The sequence below is a fragment of the Malus domestica genome, chromosome 05, assembly GCF_042453785.1.
Source record: "Malus domestica chromosome 05, GDT2T_hap1".
Lineage (NCBI taxonomy): Eukaryota > Viridiplantae > Streptophyta > Magnoliopsida > Rosales > Rosaceae > Malus > Malus domestica.
The window spans coordinates 24,112,322-24,130,911 of record NC_091665.1 but is presented as its reverse complement, the minus strand read 5'-3'; the positions used below and the strand labels follow the sequence as shown (position 1 = coordinate 24,130,911).

At 38.4% G+C, this 18,590-nt stretch overlaps 1 protein-coding gene across 2 annotated transcripts; it reads right to left on the bottom strand.

The window, feature by feature from the left end:
- Window positions 1-982: 982 nt before the first annotated feature.
- Window positions 983-10,741, bottom strand: LOC103440810 (E3 ubiquitin-protein ligase UPL3). Of its 2 annotated transcripts, XM_017333852.3 has the most exons (19): window positions 10,592-10,726; window positions 9,483-10,424; window positions 9,217-9,327; window positions 9,000-9,116; window positions 8,736-8,906; window positions 8,469-8,630; window positions 7,633-7,881; window positions 7,435-7,556; window positions 5,916-7,347; window positions 5,221-5,310; window positions 3,579-5,123; window positions 3,236-3,457; window positions 3,026-3,130; window positions 2,465-2,545; window positions 2,306-2,374; window positions 2,089-2,217; window positions 1,766-1,888; window positions 1,390-1,646; window positions 983-1,230 (listed from the first exon to the last, which is right to left on the bottom strand). In XM_017333852.3, exons 2-18 carry the CDS (start codon window positions 10,341-10,343, stop codon window positions 1,581-1,583), a joined length of 5,655 nt encoding a protein of 1,884 aa, XP_017189341.3. In that variant the 5' UTR covers window positions 10,344-10,424; window positions 10,592-10,726; the 3' UTR covers window positions 983-1,230; window positions 1,390-1,580. The 2 variants fall into 2 exon arrangements, with proteins under 2 accessions (XP_017189341.3, XP_070678516.1); XM_070822415.1 differs by having other exon boundaries at window positions 983-1,202; window positions 9,483-10,741.
- Between the last annotated feature and the right edge of the window lie 7,849 nt (window positions 10,742-18,590).

The following is an 18,590-nucleotide window of genomic DNA, read 5'->3' as shown; positions in this document are numbered from 1 at the left end:
CCGGGTAAAGATAGAAAGATAGTATGTGGAAGAAAATACGGATGAGGAAACAAAAACTTGAAAGTGAAAAAATTGTTTTTAGTTTTTAATTCAATGTATAATTTCGTTCAATATACATTTTTTCTACATCTTCCATCATCTTTCCTTCACCCTTTATCCTTCATCCCTCATTGTTCCCTTAGCATCGGAAAATACTTAGTTGCTGACATGTTAGGAGAATTTCCTTTTTACACATAAATCATAGTTTGACATGTGATTCATGTATAAGAAATTTTTATTTTCATTGATTTTATGAACCACTTTAGTACGTGTCAGCTTGTAATTTGTATGTTAGAAGAAGTTGCCTTTTACGTCCAACTTAAAAACAAAGTTTTAAAACAAAAACAAAAAACAAAATGATTAAATATGGATGGGTCATCTCTCTTTCTTGCCTCAGTCAACAATAAACTATTGAAACAACTTATCCATTTTTATTTATAGGTCTTGCTTACTCAACTTGGACAGGATCATGGAACAAGGAACATGAAGAGGATCCAAATCTTGTACAAAAACATTTGATGAGCAAAACCAATAACTTTTTTGAATCATGAGAAATCAAACTTGAGACATCTTCGAACAATGTGAAGAAAAATATTCTTAGACAAAAGGCTAGTTGGGTACAAAACTGACAACCAATTACGTATATGACTTGTTTTCTTTCTAATGTTGGGATTAAAAGTAAAATATATTTTGCCACGAAAGGGTAAACTAACTGAATCGAACCAGTTCATTTTGAGCTCGTTTGATAACAAAGGTTTCGAACCAATTTATTTTGAGCTCGTCTGGTAACTAGAATTGAATTAGATCTATTAATCCATTTACCTCCACCTTCAACCTCCAACCTTCAACATTCCTGAAGTTTATAAGAAGTGCATTCCAATCCAATCCAATCCTAACATCAAACAAGCCCTTAGTCATCACTTTGACAAGGACTGATGAATAATGGACACGAACTGGAACAAATTTATTTGTAATCAGAATCGGAATGAAATTAGAAGGCATACAAATGTTTCAGATGTTTTGTTTCCCTTTCATACATTTTACCACCGTACATGTATATTCTACCACCCTATATGAATGGAAAACAAAAATTTCTTTAACAAGATTTTCTATTCATTTACAGTCCTTGGCGGCTCAGACGGCCCTCTCGGAAGGAAAACTTGCTACAGTTTAAAATTGCGTCGATCCAACCTGAAATGAACATGAGCAACTTCTGAACCAAACCAAGTAAATTCAGAAAGAAAAAAAAAAGCACAAGCGTAATGAATAATAATGCGTGAAGAATCAAAATATTTGCGACTTTGGAACCAGGCCGGTGGAGAACGAATGTGAAAATGTAAAGAAACTGACCTCGACAATGTTGACAAGTTTAGAACCGCACCAATGACGAGCCGTTATTTGAGTGGATAAGTAGAAATGCCACTTCCAACATCAAAAGTCATCCAAGGCTAAGGCTAATTAATTGCAGGCGAAAGACGGAACAGTCCTAATTGTTTTAATGTAACTAATATACACGGATCGATACGGCTAATCCCAAAATCTCATGACAAATCAAAGGATCCTTGGCCTTCACTGATTGCATACAATAGTTTCTTGAACATAATTTCCTGTTTGAAGCATCGGACACAGCCCACAATATCAGTAATAATGCCAGTATGGCGGAAATTATATGTTGCAATCAAGAATTTCAAGCACTCCTGCATTAATAAACCGAATATGGTAATACCTTGGTTGAATATGGAGGAAGCTTCAGGTAATTAGCGCATGTCATGACACTGGGCAGGTCATCATCTGCCAACTCTGAAACCCCGGTCCCGTTGATTGCAGCATTATTTGCAGTCGAAGAATGCTGCACCAGAAATTGAATCATTAGCACAATCCCAGTTATGCATGACAATTCTAAACACATGTTATCATTCAATGACTCCCATTGATGCCCAAAAATAGATCCTCAACTTTATAGGATATATCACTCGAAACACCCATCTTTTATACTGCATTCGTGTAAATTGCAACAGACCACCTGTATGTATATCAATTGTACCATACCTTTCTCACAATGGTCAGTTTTGGATTCAGCACCGCCAAACCACCAGGTGGAAGCCGAGGTGCACCAGTAACAAACTGGCAGAAAGCGCGCTGCTGCTCTGGGGTGAACTCACCCATAATCTCGAGCAACTACAAATTTATAAACAAGACCCATATAAGACCAAAACAGAACCATTCATCCCCAAAGCCCTCCCATCAATATAGAACAAGAACTTACATTAAGTATTGCAGGGCTCTTGGCATTGTATCCATGATCAAACTTTATATGATCAGCAAGGGTATCTGCCTGCAAAATCAGAAGAAAAAAAAAATGAAATAAGTTAGCAATGTTCCAATTAAAACAGTGATTTAGATAAGGGATAAGTAGACAAATTACCTCCCACAACTCTCTACGGCCACAAAGCAGGTAGTCCAACTCATGTGGAGTAAATATTTGTAAAGATGATAAGTCAAAGACCTGATAGTCACGTAGTAAACAAGAAAGGAATTAGTTATTATTCTCACAAAGTGCACAGAAAAACATATAATTAACTATCACAATCGAAGAACTACCAGGTTTTAAGCTCGAGAGAGGTGCTTATAAAATAATTACCAAAAATAAAACTACAGTGAGTACCAGACCAAACAGTTATTAAACTACAGTGATAGGCCTGGTCCAGCAACCTACTCAACGCTGGGTGAGCTTATTCACTGTTACAGAAGAGTACCCTTCTTAAAATAAATTTCAAATGCCTTCTCCCCTCCACCACCATCCCAACGTTTGAGTTCACTTGCAGTTGAAATATATAATAAAATAATGCAAATTATTTATAATTGCAGCAGGACATTGAATTAAACAATGATATTTAAAAGCATCTTGGCACAAAAAATGCAACATAAAAAATGCAATGAGTTTATTACGAACTCAATAATAATCAGAAAAAAGAAAAAACTGAACCTGATTAAACCCGGCTCTAAATGCTTCAATTTGCCTCATTATCCCAGTCTTCACTGTCGCGTCAACAACAAAAGATATATACTCCTCCAAGTTATTGATATCAACCTGGAAGTTAAAAGTATGTTAAAAATGTCATTACAAGCACAACAGCAACCAGAAAAAGTAAATGAAGGCTCAAAAATATAAATAAACCAAGATAATTTTGTTTACATTTTCATCTCCCGGTTTCAACACATAATCTGGATAGCCAGGAAGTGTAAAATCTAAACAGAGGTCATCCACTGATGCTCCACGGAAACGCAATTCAGCAATGGCATCACAATTATCACCATTTGATTCTAAATACAGTTTCCGGCAGACAAGGTTATGTAATTCCTGCAGAGTCTTTCCAAGCTCAGCATCAAAGGAAAGAACATCATGTAAATCAAGCTCCTGAAGGATTGGGAAGAAAGGAAAGAAAATAGGTTTAATTTCTACATCAAAACCGTTTTGATAAAAATATAAATCTAAATCACTTCAAAATAAAAAAGGTTACATTCTTCCACTAGCTTACTTGACCAAGCAAAAGCTTATAAAATGCTGTTGATAGTGGCAAGTCCAATAGCCGCCCATCTTGAAGAGCCTTAGCCATCACACGCCCAACCAACCTAAAGTATTCTATGACTTTTGAAAATTGGCTACCATCAGAAGCAACAGCATTTGGAGGCCAGGGACGTGGGAACAACCCAAGAGGAGCTTGGACAATGTCACCATTGCTTTTTCCATCTTTATGTTCATCTCCATCAATATCCATTGATGTTTTCTCCATGGAAGAATTCGATCTCCACATGCCCAGTCTAACTCTTTGTAGGTCATGACTTAAAAGTGTGTAAAACTCAAGTGTAGGACCCAAGCCAGTGCCCACTTCACCGAAATATTCTACTTCAAGCACAGATTTTTGGCTGGAATACATCTCCATTACTTTTGCAGCAGAATCCAAAATCCGGTTTCGGGACACACGAACTTTCTGTCGTTGCAATCTCCCAACTCTCACCTCTCGTTCATTTGCACCATGACCATCAGCACCCTGCTGCTGCTGAAGACGGTGCAAAGCGCGGGACAATCCAAAAGCCGTTGAATAGAAATACTGTCTCCGAGTCTCAAAAGGAAACAAAAATGGACATGCTTTTGTCAACTGGTAACACCAAGAAGGAAGACTCCCACTGCACAACGCAAGGGCATCTTGAATTTGTCGGGCTAATTTGGGAGTGAGTTTGCTGTTAACAAATTCTTCAGGAAAAACCTTAGCACCAGTTGTACTCAAGTCATCCATATTCAAAACTTTACCCTCAGCAAAACTGTCGGAAACTATCTGAGCTCTTAGGCGAGGTGCAAGCTGATTCAAGCCCTCTAGTACACGGAGTAGTGCCACAATATTGTAAGTAGGATTAGATTTTTCTAAATCACAAGGAAGCTCTCCCTGCAAAATGCTATCCAAAAGTGACATTTGAAGCAATTGGGAGTCGGAGTTGGAATTGGAAGCAGATCCAGATTTGCAAGATTTTGTTGAAGTCATAGAACTTGCACCTCCAACAGATGCCCTGTCAGCTTGATTGTCTGGCCTCTGGTATGTGATAGTGTAAATATCACTCCACAGCCTGCTACCATCACTGGATACGAAATCACTGCCAGCATACCTTTCATCATCATCCTCATCTTGCACAAGCTGTCTCTGAATAGCCTGATAGATAGTCAGATGCCTATTAAGCTGCTTCCCTCCAGAAGTAAAAATCAACTTAGGAGGATCACTAGAAATGCCAAAAATGGGATGTCCTTGTCGATCCCTGCCTCCCCTGATGCCCCTGCTGGCAGATCCAAGCCCAGCCATGGCGGCAGCAGCAAATGACATTGCACCCTTTGAACCATAAGAATTACTACTCCTATGTTCGGCATAATCTGAGCCTCTAACCGTAGCAGCTCTGCTACTAGAGCCAGGAGCTGGGATAGTGTGGGTGTCACTCGTGGCGGAAGCTACAGTAGCATCCTCAGTTGAGTCTCCCAATTTCACATCATGTACTTTATCCGGCATGCAAACAGGAAGAGAGTCATCTCTTAGAACCTACAAAAATAACAACAATAGCAAAAGAGTATAATACAAAGTAAGTATCCAATATCTCCTATCCTGGACAATAAAATTAAAGACTCAAATAACATACATCATGGTCATCATCTTCGTCATCTGAGATATCATCATCTTCAATGACCAATTCATCCATCTCAACGGGCGATATATCCAATTCCTCATCCTACAGAAAAAGATAATCAATGACTGTTCAGACAGAAATATGTAAAAGGAATAAATGGGTGAACTATGCCAGCAATTACTTCCAAACCAAACGAAAAAAAAAAAAAAAAAAACACACTAGAAATAGGATATATCCCCAGTGTATTAACCAAAACTCGTATAAATGAGATATCTAAGGCATTAAGAGAAAAGTGCTAAAAGAGAGAAGGGGAGGCTATATTATAGGGACGCCAAAGTTAATGCACTGCCTTACCCCGCATACCATTCTAAATTCCCTTGCAAGGATTCGGTTTCACTAAATACCCAATAAACCCTTTGTTTGAATAAACTAGCGGAAAAAGAACAAGACCTTCCCATAATTCCATGACTGTTAGAATTTACATCTTTAATTTGATAATCAACACACTAAGGTTGGATGCAAACTGAATCCATATCAGAACCCCAATGCCATATCAGACCCATCAGATAAGCAAAGAAAGAGATTGCATTAGTTAAAAAGTACTACTATAAGTGTCCACCAGAGTGAACAAAAATAACCCAAAACTGTATAATTCAACACTTATCTCAATAATGATTATGGATGTCATTTCAGAATCAATAACAAACCTCAGAAGTAGTGTCCCCATTTGCAGGCTTCATTTGAACTTCTTTATCAAGAGCGGCTCGTCGACGAGCTGCATTTCTCGTTTGAGTTCCTCTTGCTTCCTCCTGAGAAGGCTTCAAAACAGCTTTCCCCTTCCCTTTTGATGAGCTTGTGTTCTTCTCTTGTGATGGTTCCCTCCTACCTGTATCTCCTATATTCACAGATGTTCTTGACCGCGTTGAATGGCGACGAGTGGAGGAAGCAGAATTTGAAGTAGGCAGAGATGAAGCACCAGCACCTGTAGGTGTAGCTCCAGATTCCGAGTTTCCAGCAGATGCAGCAGGCTTCTGACCAGATTCACCTCGCTGAACTCGAGGCCAAAGAAACTCTTCTACAGCAGCTAAACTTGCTAATGGATCAATCAGAACGACGTTTGATGAATAGTCTCGGAGGGTCTTTTCTCCTTGTGCACGACAAAGACGCAACTTAAAGGGCTGAGATAATGCACTAAGTCCAGAGGAGAGGCGTGCGCTCCCAGTGGATGACCTAGATGAATGACTCAGCACGACAGGAAAACGCTCTAAGGAGGACAAAGCATTTTGGAGCTTCTGAACAAGGACAGTCATCAGTGCTACACTTCCTTCGTCAATACTCAAAGGAAGAGCAACAGCAACAAATGACTTAAATCTTTTAAGGGCTTGCTCACGAAGCTTGGGCAAATTAGCTTCTGAAATCCTCTCCTTGGAAAAGTACCCACAAGAAAAATAGTTAAGCAACGCTGCAACAACACCACTACCAATGAACTCAAAAGTGGATACACCGTCCCCTTTGCTTAGTTCGGCTAGCATCTCATATACAACACCAGTCAAGTACTCCTCCTTGCTTGCAGAACTATCAATCAAGCGAGACCCAGATGCTTTCGACTTTCCCTTTGCTTTCGTTTTTTGGTCATCAACACCGGCATTCAACTTCATGCATAGATTCTTTAAATGTAATAGATCATCTGTAACTCCAATTTCAACAGCCCCAGGATCTGAGGGGAAGTACTTGTCTTTAAAAGCTTTAGCACATGCACTGACAGCGATTCGAAGGCTGGAGCTCACAGTAGGAATCTCCACTGAACTTGGAGGTGAACCAATATTTGCTGAAGCAGGACTCTTGGTTTCTTCCAATGAATTTCCATCTGGAATTGTGTTACTGTTGCGTCGTCTATAACGCCTAGACCGTGATGATGTTCCAGAAACAGGATCACTATCCTTTTCAGCAGAAGATACTGAGGCAGGAACTGAATTCGGAGTACTAGGTAAGATAAGTTGGTCCACAGCATGAACAACACCTTCTCTCACAAACACCTTGGAGAAAGTATTGGGAAGCTTCTCCATGAGTATCTCAGCAACTTGGAGAGCAGGAACCAAGACGTGCGGATCTTTCCATGCTAAGACACCGGCTAAGAAACTACCGAATGGTTTAATAGTACTAGTTAGTAACTGTAGTGGCATGCTGTCATCATATCAAGAGATCTGATTAATAAATATAGGATACCTTGAAATATTTGTCGAACTTAATAATGACTGTATCATCTCTGCATTGCTGAAGTACATTAATTTCCCAATTACTGAAACACATTTGTGGCGAACAGGGCCATTAACACTAGAACCATATATCTGTTTGGCAGGTACACAAAATATCAATTATCAAACATAACAAATTAACAAAATCAGCTGAATGCCAAATACTGACCTGTATTAGAACAGGAAGGAGATCCATTCCAAATTGCTGGAGAAGGGAAGGTTGTTCATTCAATAATTTCTCGCGAGCTGAAACCTCAGAACCATTTCCGTTGGTGTCTTCTTGTTTCCCAGAAGCGCTAGCAGATGACTTTTTCACAACAGGACCTTTCATAAATACATTGAAGCTGGACGGAATGGAAATGGTTCCTTGTGGTAAAGGAGGAAGTAGCTCATTTGCCAGATTGACAATCTCAAAGATCTAGCCCGAGTATAAAGAATCAAAAGAATTTAAATATCAACAATAAGAATAAATTGCAAGATTTAAAATTGGTAACCACCAAATAAAAAACTTTACACTAACAATTCAAAACCCACTTAACAATTCAAACCCAACCAAGTTTGCTGCTTTTTAGCTGTCCAGACAAACTTTCATTGTTATCTCGAAGTGATTATAAAAGGCCCCATGAAGTTCCATGTGATCTCCATATTACACACTATTCAGTTACAAACCCTGTACCGATGCTCTCCCATGAAAAACATGCAATTTTCCAACTCAACCCTACTAAAAATACCTATATGACAAGAACATCGACGTGATTTTCAACCCAACTAAAAAAAGGAGCTTGATAACAGCACCATCAGTACAATTTTCAACCCCAACTCAAAACAAACTGATTCTTTGTCATAAGTTTATAAACACGCACAGAACATATTTACTTCCAGAACTAATCAATAGCTTACAAATATAAGGTAGGAAGATACTCAGAATAAAGAACTCTACGATTTACCCAAACAGCAGAGATAATTAAATGGTGAAGCTAGAATGTAACCAACAAATAAAATTACCTGCTCCGGTGGCTTACTTAAAGCAGGAGAAACTGTCGTGCCAGAAGAAATTCCAGAACCTGAAAGTACATCTTTAAGAATTCCACTGATCCCAAGAAGAAGTAAAGTTTTAGACCCTAATGGGGAACCACTTGCACAGGTTGATAGTAGCCGAATTAAACCCTGGATGGTTTTTAAGTCAAAGTTTTAGATCCTGATGGGGAACCACGGGCATATGTGCTAAACGTTCAAGTATCAAGATAAAAATAAAAACAAAATTGGACTCACAGTATAAGTAGGTGTACTGAGAGTTGACTGGGCACCTCCAGAATTGCTGGTGGAAATAAGAGACGCAGCTTGAGTAACTAGCCCATGGTTGCATAATTCGTCAAGTTTGTCAGGAGATGATGCAAAAGCTTCAGCAATTCGTGTCAGACATACAGAAGCATGCTCCAAAACCTACATAATAACAAAAGGGGAACATTATGCAATGGAAACAAAAACTAAACAGACCTAAGTTTTAACTTAGAAACTCTGAAAAGATGAACTTACCTTTGCATCATGATACTGCAGAAGGTTTGTCAGCAATGGGACAGCTTCCATCACAAAGTCAGCTGCATCTAAAGGAAGTTTCTTGCACATATTCGCAGCAGTTGATAATGCCACACGCTGTAATACAAACAGTTAACGAAAATCCAAAGTAAATAATTAAACCTTACTCAGCATACCTAATCAGGTTACAATGTAAAAAGTTAACTAGCTGGATTACCTGGACTCCAGTGGAGAAAAAATCCAAATAAGAAAGCACTGCCATAAGAGCACCCGCTCGAAGACAGGCAGTTGGGTGTTCCTGTGATATTTTCTTGAGAGCTTGCAGTGACTGTTTACATCATAACAACCATAGAAATCAGAACAGAGTACTCCAAAAGTACATCTTAAAAATGCACAAAAAACATATAAAAAAATTCACAGGAAATACCAATACTTATGTTCTTTAAACAGCCATCAAAATAATAAATGCAAACAAAGGCAAACCTGCTCTGCCAAGTCCATGTACTCAATCGTCAACAACCTTGCACAAAAGCAAGAAACAGCACCATAATGCACCACAGCGGCACAAGATGATGGAAGCACATCACAAAGATGAGTGAGTGCTCTAGCTGCAAGGAGCATAATATCTGGATTGCTCTCATGATTAAGCAACCCCACAAGTACAGGCACGAATGAATCAACCGAAAACGTGCTCAACGACTCCTCAGTTCCAATTGAAAGCATTTCACAGAGCTGCGTCAGAGCTTCCACCTGTTTCCCTTCTTCCCCATCAGCTCTTAACCCAGATAATATCTTCTTCAGCCTCCCGCTCTGGTGCGATGAAGAAGCCGAACCCATAGCCGAAGAAGGAAGCAGGTCGTCCAATCCGGCGCCGATCTTCCTAAGAAGCCCCTGAAGGGCACTACTCGCTGAAGTCAAGTTCTGGTGCAAAATCCCAACACCGCCTTCACTATCATTGTCATCGTCATCGCCAGTTCCTCCACCATCCATATTCAACCCTAGGTTCCTCTCAGCTTCCCTCTCTCTTTCCCTCTCCCTCTCCCTATCCCTAATCCTAACCTCATGCTCCTTCTCCTTACCTTTATCCGAGCCATCCTTATCGGAACTCTTGTTGCGGCGGCCGCGGGAGCCGGACGATTCGTTCGTGGGGTCCATGGGTGCGGCAGGTGAGGGTTCGTTTTGGGTCCGAGAAGCGCGGGACCGGGTCGTAATCGAAGCGGGGCCAATAGAAGATAATGTAGAAGCAGAAAGACGAGCGCGCTTGGAAGAACGAGTAGTACGACCAGACGAAGAAGAAGGGGCTGCTGAGGTGGCCTCCGCCCGCTTCCGGCTCCGAGTTTCCATACAAGAACCCCAACCCCCGGAAATTCGTTTCACTCGCTCGCCACCGAGCGGCGATCACACCATAGTCGATCCGATTGTCGCCTGCGTCAAATCCAAAAGCCTTAGGAAGATGAAAAGATCGAACCTTTGTCGAATTCAGCTCAGCAGGAGCAAAACCCCCAATCTGAAACCCTAGATTGTTCACTCTGTATATATTTGAAACAAAAAAAAAAACAAAAAATCCTAAAAATGCCCAATTCAAAGGGAACCTGTATTATTCGAGGACAAAATTGATTGGATTATACAGCGATTCGGATTGAAAATTGAAATTCCAGTTCGATTTTTGGATTAGAGAGACGGACTGAGGACGAGAGTGAAAGGGGAAATAGAGGTATGAAACCTAAAAGAGTGATTGGAGAATTAAAAAGGAAAGAGAGGAGACCTTTATAGTTTATACAAATATTCATTTATAATTTTGTTTTTTTTTTAACAAATTTTTTACTTAATAAAATTTTTGTTGTTTATTTTCAATTGGAAAACTTAGAAACTAAAATTTTATTTAAACTCATAATTTTATACCCAATTAAACTTTAAATGTTAATTGTTTATATTATATAATTATAATCAAGTGCAAGATGAAATTATAAATAAAACTAAAATTTATTAATAAACTTACACTTAATAATCCGACTCCCTTTCAAAAAAAAAAAGTTAATAATAAAATAATCCAACTTTACTATCGAAGAACTTTAAGTGTAGTAAAGCCTCATCAGCAATAGGTAACTTAATCCCTTTAAATGAATAATAATTACCCAAGTGCATTTCGACTCTAAATTAAATAGCCCATAATTGGTTTTATGGTGGAATCTCAATTTCATCATGGTATCAGAGCGGGTTGTCCTCGTGTGAAGCCAAATGGCCACACGCGCTCCATGATACCTAGTTGTTGTCTACATGTAGGCTTTAAAATCCACCACACGTGCGGGGGCATGTTGAGAGTTGTTTCACATCGGTGAGGAACAATGTTTGCTATGTGCTTATATGATCTTGGGCTACTCCCCATATTGCTAATTGGTTTTATGGTGGAACCTCAATTTTCATATTAAAATATTAGTATTTTTAGTTTATAAAATAATAAACGATTGGTTGAAAGCATTTGAAAATATTGAAATGTAGTGTTAAGTGAAGGAACATGGTTAGATATTTATAGGAAAAAAAATTATAATTTATTATATTTTTAATTCCTCTCTACTTGTAAGTGAGATGTCTTAGGTTCGATTCTCACCAAAAGTGAAGTTGAACAACATTATTGCTAGCTCATTATGAAACTAATTAGCTAAAGCCCATATCCCTTAATGTAGCTAATATCAAATGTTTAAAAAAATTAATTTTTTTTATCATTTTTAATAATTTTTTAATAATTTAAACAGTGGTGTGTCATGATGATGTCAGGCTTGAGTCATATAGGCATGGTACTGGGTCAAGCGATTACTGGTTGACTTCTTCATTGGGTTCACCTTGACACGCCCCGATCCTGGTGTCCGAATGACAACAGAATGACCATGTGCTGGCCAACACCCGAGGGTGACGCAAGCCATTTTATGAATGCGTATGCTTGGAAAATGTCACGCATTATCACTTTAAAATTGTTATAGTAAAATATTATTATACTTTTGTTAAAGTTTGTACTTGAATTTTATATTATGTAGTTACGCGCGAAATTATTATGCATGTTTCACATGCCATCGAGATAGGGTGGCACGAGTTCTTCTGGGCCGTCGCCCCTTGGCAGCGCGTGCGGTGATGCGTAAAGGTACTCGAGATCCTTCCTTAAGTTTTTCGACGTCTGTTTTCCCAAATTCAATCATTTTAGTATAATTTTATTAATTGGTCCATTTATGTGCTTAGGTGCGTTTCCGTCCTCCCTAGTTCGAACGACTATTCAATGACTGAGTATCTGTGAGTGGATCCCTTCTAAAATGCATGATTTTATTATTAGAAATGCATACATGAAAAACATGATTTTATGACTACGTTTTATGAAACGTTTATTGAGTTATCGGATTAACGCTTTATGAAATATCATGCTTTATCGAACTTATGTTACATATATATTTATGAATATGATTTATGATATGATATTTGAGCTATTGAGTCCCGATGAGATATAGTTTGGAAAGATTATGTTTATGATTTTATGTGCTTACTTATATATGCCTTCGGGCGGGCAATGTAGGGCCTTCAGGTGGAAGATTTATATATGCCTTTGGACGGGCGATGTAAGGCATTTGGATGGAAGATTTATATATGCATTCGGGCGGGCGATGTAGGGCCTTCGGGCGGAAGATTTATATATGACTTCGAGCGGATGATGTAGGTCTTTCAGGCGGAAGATTTATATATACCTTTAGACGGGTAATGAAGTGCCTTTGGCGGAAGATTCATATATGCCTTCGGGTGGGCGATGTAGGGCATTCTGGTGGAAGATTTATATATGCCTTCGAGCGAGTGATGTAGGGCCTACATGTAACATCCCACATCGCCCAGGGGAATGATCCTTAAATGTATATTTACATCCCTACCTAGCACGAGGCCTTTTGAGAGCTCACTGGCTTCAAGTTCCGTGGGAACCCCGAAGTTAAGCAAGAAGGAGGCCAGAGCACTCCCAGAATAGGTGACCCACTGGGAAGTTGCTCATGAGTTCCAAAAAAAACAAAACCGTGAGGGAATGGTAAGCCCAAAGTGGACAATATCGTGCTACGATGGTGGAACGGGCCCGAGATGTGGTGGACCCAAGCCGGGATGTGACAAATGGTATCAGAGCCAATCCCTAGTCGAAAGTGTGCCGACATGATGTCGGGCCCCTGGGGGGGTGGATTGTAACATCCCACATCACCTAGGGGAGTGATCCTTAAATGTATATTCACATCCCTACCTAGCACGAGGCATTTTGGGAGCTCACTGGCTTCGGGTTCCGTAGGAACTCCGAAGTTAAGCGAGAAGGAGGCCAAAGCACTCCCATGATGGGTGACCCACTGGGAAGTTGCTCGTGAGTTCCCAGAAAAACAAAACTGTGAGGGAATGGTAAGTCCAAAGTGGACAATATCGTGCTACGGTGGTGGAACGGGCCCGGGATGTGGTGGACCCGGGTGGGGATGTGACACTACGGGCAGAAGATTTATATATGCCTTTGGGCGAGTGATATAAGGCCTACGGCAGAAGATTTATATATGCCTTCGGGCAGGTGATGTAGGGCCTACGGGCTGGAGATTTATATATGCCTTCGGGCGGGTGATGTAGGGCCTTCGGGTGAATGATATCTATATATATGCCTTCGGGCGGGCAATGTAGAGCATACGGGTGGAAGATTTATATATGCCTTTGGGCGGGTGATGTAGTGCCTTCGGGCAAATGATATCTATATATGGCTTCGAATGGGCGATGTAAGGCCTACAAGAGAAAGATTTATATATGCTTTCGGGCATGCGATGTAGGGCCTTTGAGCAATTGTGATACCACTACTAAGCACACTATATATGATATATGTTTTACGAAAATTTTATGGCATGTTAGGGTTTTCGGAAAACCTATTATTTATTATGCTATATGAGTTTTTTTAAACTAGGGGTTAGTACGTTGGAGAATAATTGTTTTAGTATTACTTATATAAAAACTTGGTGCACTCATGTTTTGTTTTGCGCCCCTCAGGACCTAGGAACGAGGCATACGACCCGAGCTACGAGACATTCCTATATCAGTGAATTTGTGTCCTCCCTTATGTGTAGGACATTTTTGTAATTGCAATTTCTAATATTCATTCCACTTGTATTTCGAATTAGTAGTATGCTCTGAACATGTCATGCATTATCGCTTTTAAATTGTTAGCAGTTGAATATTATTATATTTTTGTTAAGGTTTGTACTTGAATTTTATATTGCATAGTTACGTGCAAAATTATTATGCATGTTTCACATGTTCTTGGTATATGCATTCATAAAATGGCTTGCGTCACCCTTGGATGTGGGCTAGCACGTCACCATCTCGTTGTCATTCAAGCACCGAGATTAGGGCGTTTCACACCTTGAGTCCAATCGCCCGAGTAGGCTGGAGTGCTTTGGGGAGGAATGAGAGCGGATTGGGTTGCCTATTCACAAGGCAATAAGCAATGGTGGATTTGCTTCTCATCAAATCCTATCATCATGTAATTTTTATCTTACGTTCATTCTAACTAAAACTCTAAGACACTCTAAAAAAAAAAAAAGCTATTTTTTACCGATGGATGATGATTTTGAAGTTTTGAATCCTCTAACTAGAATATGAAATGATTTATGCAAGTTTTTCCATTTGATTTCAATTTTTTTAAGGTTTAGAAACAAAATTAATGCCTTTTCCAAAGCATACTAGTAGATGCATATATGGGATTTTATTTTTTTTAATTTTTTTAATCATCTAAGCAAAATTAGCATACGAAGGATTAATTAAAACGTACAAGGGGATTAAGTAAAATCAGCAAAAATTAGAATTAAGCACGAAACAAATATGTGAGAGATACATCTTTGTTTATGCATTGAACGTGTTGCATGACACTGATTTTGGGTTTTATTTTTTAAATGGGTGTGTTTATTTATGGAATTGTATTTGTGAAGGTAGTTTAGGTAGTAAATTTGTGTTTAAAGAGATATTGATAGTTTAATTAAAAGTAATATGGGTGTAGAGAGTAAGTTGGGTGTAGAAAAAGGTTATAAGGGTTCAAATAAAATTTCTCATTGATGGTGAATATCGAGTATGTACTATGCAGAAGGTCCGTCTTTAGGAGTGGATCGGGACAGGATCCTGACCTGAAAATGGTCACTCGAATCTCGAACCAATCATTTTCGGTATGAAATTCTGAAAACCAATACCAAAGTTCAAAATCGAACCAAATTTTTTTCTTCAGGATTTCGATATTGTTTTGGGATTTCGATTGCCCAATTTTGAAGACATGAAGGCAGCAAACAAATCCTTGAAGAACAGACAAAAAAGCTATAAAAAAAACCCAAAAAAAAGAAGCAGAAACCCAAATGTAATCTCTCCTAATTATTGTTCAATCCGCCACCATGGGCATCTGAAGAAGGATGGCGTGCCCTAAGTTTGATACCCAACCTGAAAGGAAGCCAAACTTCTGGCCAAGATCGACGATGCTGTCAGCTGAGCTGCTACCTTCTCCGACGCTTGCACATTTAAAACTTCTCACAACGTGTTCGACCCATATGCAAAAAGCAAATCAGGGAGACATAAGTTAAGGAGAAAAGAAGCATGCGTGGAAGACTAGATGATGGGATCAAGAAAAAAAAAAAGGAAAAGATGGTGATGAGGGGTTGAATTTCTGCGTTGGATCAAGATGATGGAAGACAACCTTAATAAAAAATGGACGGCCCAGATAGCAGCAATCCACCAGTTGGAATTAACTCTAACTATAATTAATATATATATATATATAACTTCGGTTCGGTTTGGGATTCGCCAACCACTAGATTAGCAATCTCGAATCTAGTACCAAATGGTTTAGAATCGGTTTGGTATTATATCCCGAAAATTTTGGGAATTCCGGTTTTTGATTTTTTCGGTTTGGTTTGGGATTTTCGGAAATTTTTTCTAGCCCTATCCGTCTTTTTCGGGCTAATTGCAATATAGGTTCAAGCTTGTTGGGCTTTTGTTAGAGCATCTTCAAAAGAGATTTCGTTAGAGGACCTTTGAGTACTCATTTAAGGGGTTAAAGAGAATCTTTGTGTCCCTAAAGGAATATTACCTCCAATGGGAGAGTCCTTACAGTATAATCTCTAAATTTGAGGTTTTTACAATTTGATGTGATAATTTGATTAGGTGCACATTTTTTATTTAGTGTTAACATTTTTTGAATTAATTTAACATTATGTTCTCGCAAAATACTTTTGTGAACATTTTAACCAAAAAAAAATAATGAGACAGTAACTCAAATTGAAACTGTTAATCTTTCAACAAAGGCAATATGAAAAGAGAAAAAAAAAATTGAAAACCAACATGAGAGACTAACCTAAATTGAAATGATTATTTAATTGGAACCGTTGATCTTTCAATGGTAAAAAAATTTGTAAAGCAAGAATCAATCTGGACCCTCCATTTTATATGGTTAAAAAGAAAAAAAAACAGACAAAGCCATGTGACTGAGACACACGCCTGCTTTTCCACTTAAATTGTCATATTGGGTCCACCATTTGAGTCCACGTAGTCTATCGAGACTCTATACATGGGTACATACACCAAGTATCCGACGAGTCCCTATACTTTAGGGACTCACTTTCTGATCCATTGGAGATTCATTTTGTCTTTATATTTGTTTTAAACTCATTTTATATGGTGGTTGTCCCTTTAGGACTCCATTGGAGATGTCAAAATTTTATTTGATTATTGAAGTATTTAAATTTTTTTTTAACAAATGATATTATCTACAATAAAGGAGAAAGGGATGGGCTTTGCCTCACAATAGGCTAGCAATAATGTGGTTCAAATTCACATTTGACAAGAATCGAACATAAGACTTCTCACTTACAAGTGAAGAGGAATACCTCTAAATCGTAGTACTAAGTGGCGACCATTTAATTGAATATAGATATTAATTGACGTGGTTAATTTTTCTTTTGGTTGAACAAACGATATTATCTACATTAAGGGGATGGGGGAACAAGCTAAGCCTCACAATGGGTTAGCAATTATGTGGTTCAAATTCACATTTGGCGAGAATTGAACCTAAGACCTCTCACTTAATTGAATATATATGTTAAATTTTCTTTCTTTTCAATAGATGTGTTAAATTTTATTTTATTAATATTTTGGGTCAGACAAGGAAAGGAATCTCCATCTTTTTTCAAAAATGGTAGTTAGTTATGGATCTACACCATATTGAACTTTAATGATGAAATTGGTACCAGGTGGAATAACCTGTATATAAAAATAATAATCTATTGGACTAACTAGTCAAACCCGCTAGTCAACTAAGACATATATATTAGTCAATAAATCAACGATTAAAAGACCAATTTAAGTTACCAAAAGTTATCCTAGTCAGCAAGCACTCAATTTGTTCCAAGTTATCAACGTGTCAAATGAGCATGATTGTGAGCACATACTTATTAAACATTCAAGTGATACATGTAACATGTATATGTATGTGAGGTATGTGACACAATATAGATAACTTTGAACACAAGATGTTTTTGATTGGAAAAACTCACATCTAGGTTAAAAAACTAGGGACTCTCCACTAAGTCCAATCCACTTGCATAATCAAGGTTCATAAAAAGTACCACGCAAAGCTCAATTCTTAGATCCCTATTTATGGAGCAGCTTTACCTTTGTGCAACCTTGCCTCACAAGATGAACTCATTCAGTCTTCATGAAATGGCACCTCCTCCTGAGCTCTTCACCTTGTGGCACCGAGACCAGCACACAAACTATGCATATGATGATATGGCTATGATATGCATATATGAATTCAAATATCTGGTCAGTTTCTCTAGTCAAACAGTTAAATGAAGAAATTGACAAGAATCCTAAGATGGTCAGTTTTAAATATTTGAAACTAGAAACACTTAATCACAAATTTAATGCAAACCAAAGACAATGCAACCCTATTCTTTAATGATTGGGTGTTTAATGCATAAAAGAAGGTTTTGCAATGAGGGTTTCATAAATGAAGAACAAAGAAGAAGGTGAGGCCTTAATGCCTTTTTCTCTCTTTCTCTCTCTAGAAATATAATATGAAAACCCCAAAAAACGAAGAACCCTAGCTGGGGATCTTAACCCAAAAGCTTCAGTTTGTTTTTCACCTACCAAAGACACTTGTCATCCTACAAACTGATCAGAAAAGATTAAGTGCTAAGATCTGACTATCAACAGAAAGCTATCAGAAAACCTATGTGGATATTTTTTAATTTGCGTGCCTAGCTTGTTGAAAATCTACGCGAAAGCCTGACTAGACAACTAGGCTAGTCAGAATGAAGCACAAATGTAGAAGTGAAATGCACATGCATGAACAAACCTTTTGAAGTAAGATGCATCCCATCCTTGTACATTTCTTCACAGTTGACACAGCCCATAAACAAAAAACAGCCTAAAGCTAGATTGAGCATGTGGTACACTTACAATGTTGACATGGAAAGCCAAACCTAAAAGTCTAGACTTCACAAATGATCTGAACCGTCTATTGTTAAAGTTGTACATCATAATCATCTTTCCAAAATATTAGCAAAA

Bases quoted from the DNA above. Each gene is read 5' to 3' on its own strand.
- LOC103440810 (XM_070822415.1), bottom strand. From the start codon at position 10,343: ATGGAAACTCGGAGCCGGAAGCGGGCGGAGGCCACCTCAGCAGCCCCT. The intron at 9,117-9,216 runs GTAATCCAGCTA...TTTGTATTACAG, and splicing joins TTTTCTCCACTGGAGTCCAG to CGTGTGGCATTATCAACTGC. The intron at 7,882-8,468 runs GTAATTTTATTT...TACTCGGGCTAG, and splicing joins TAAGTAAGCCACCGGAGCAG to ATCTTTGAGATTGTCAATCT.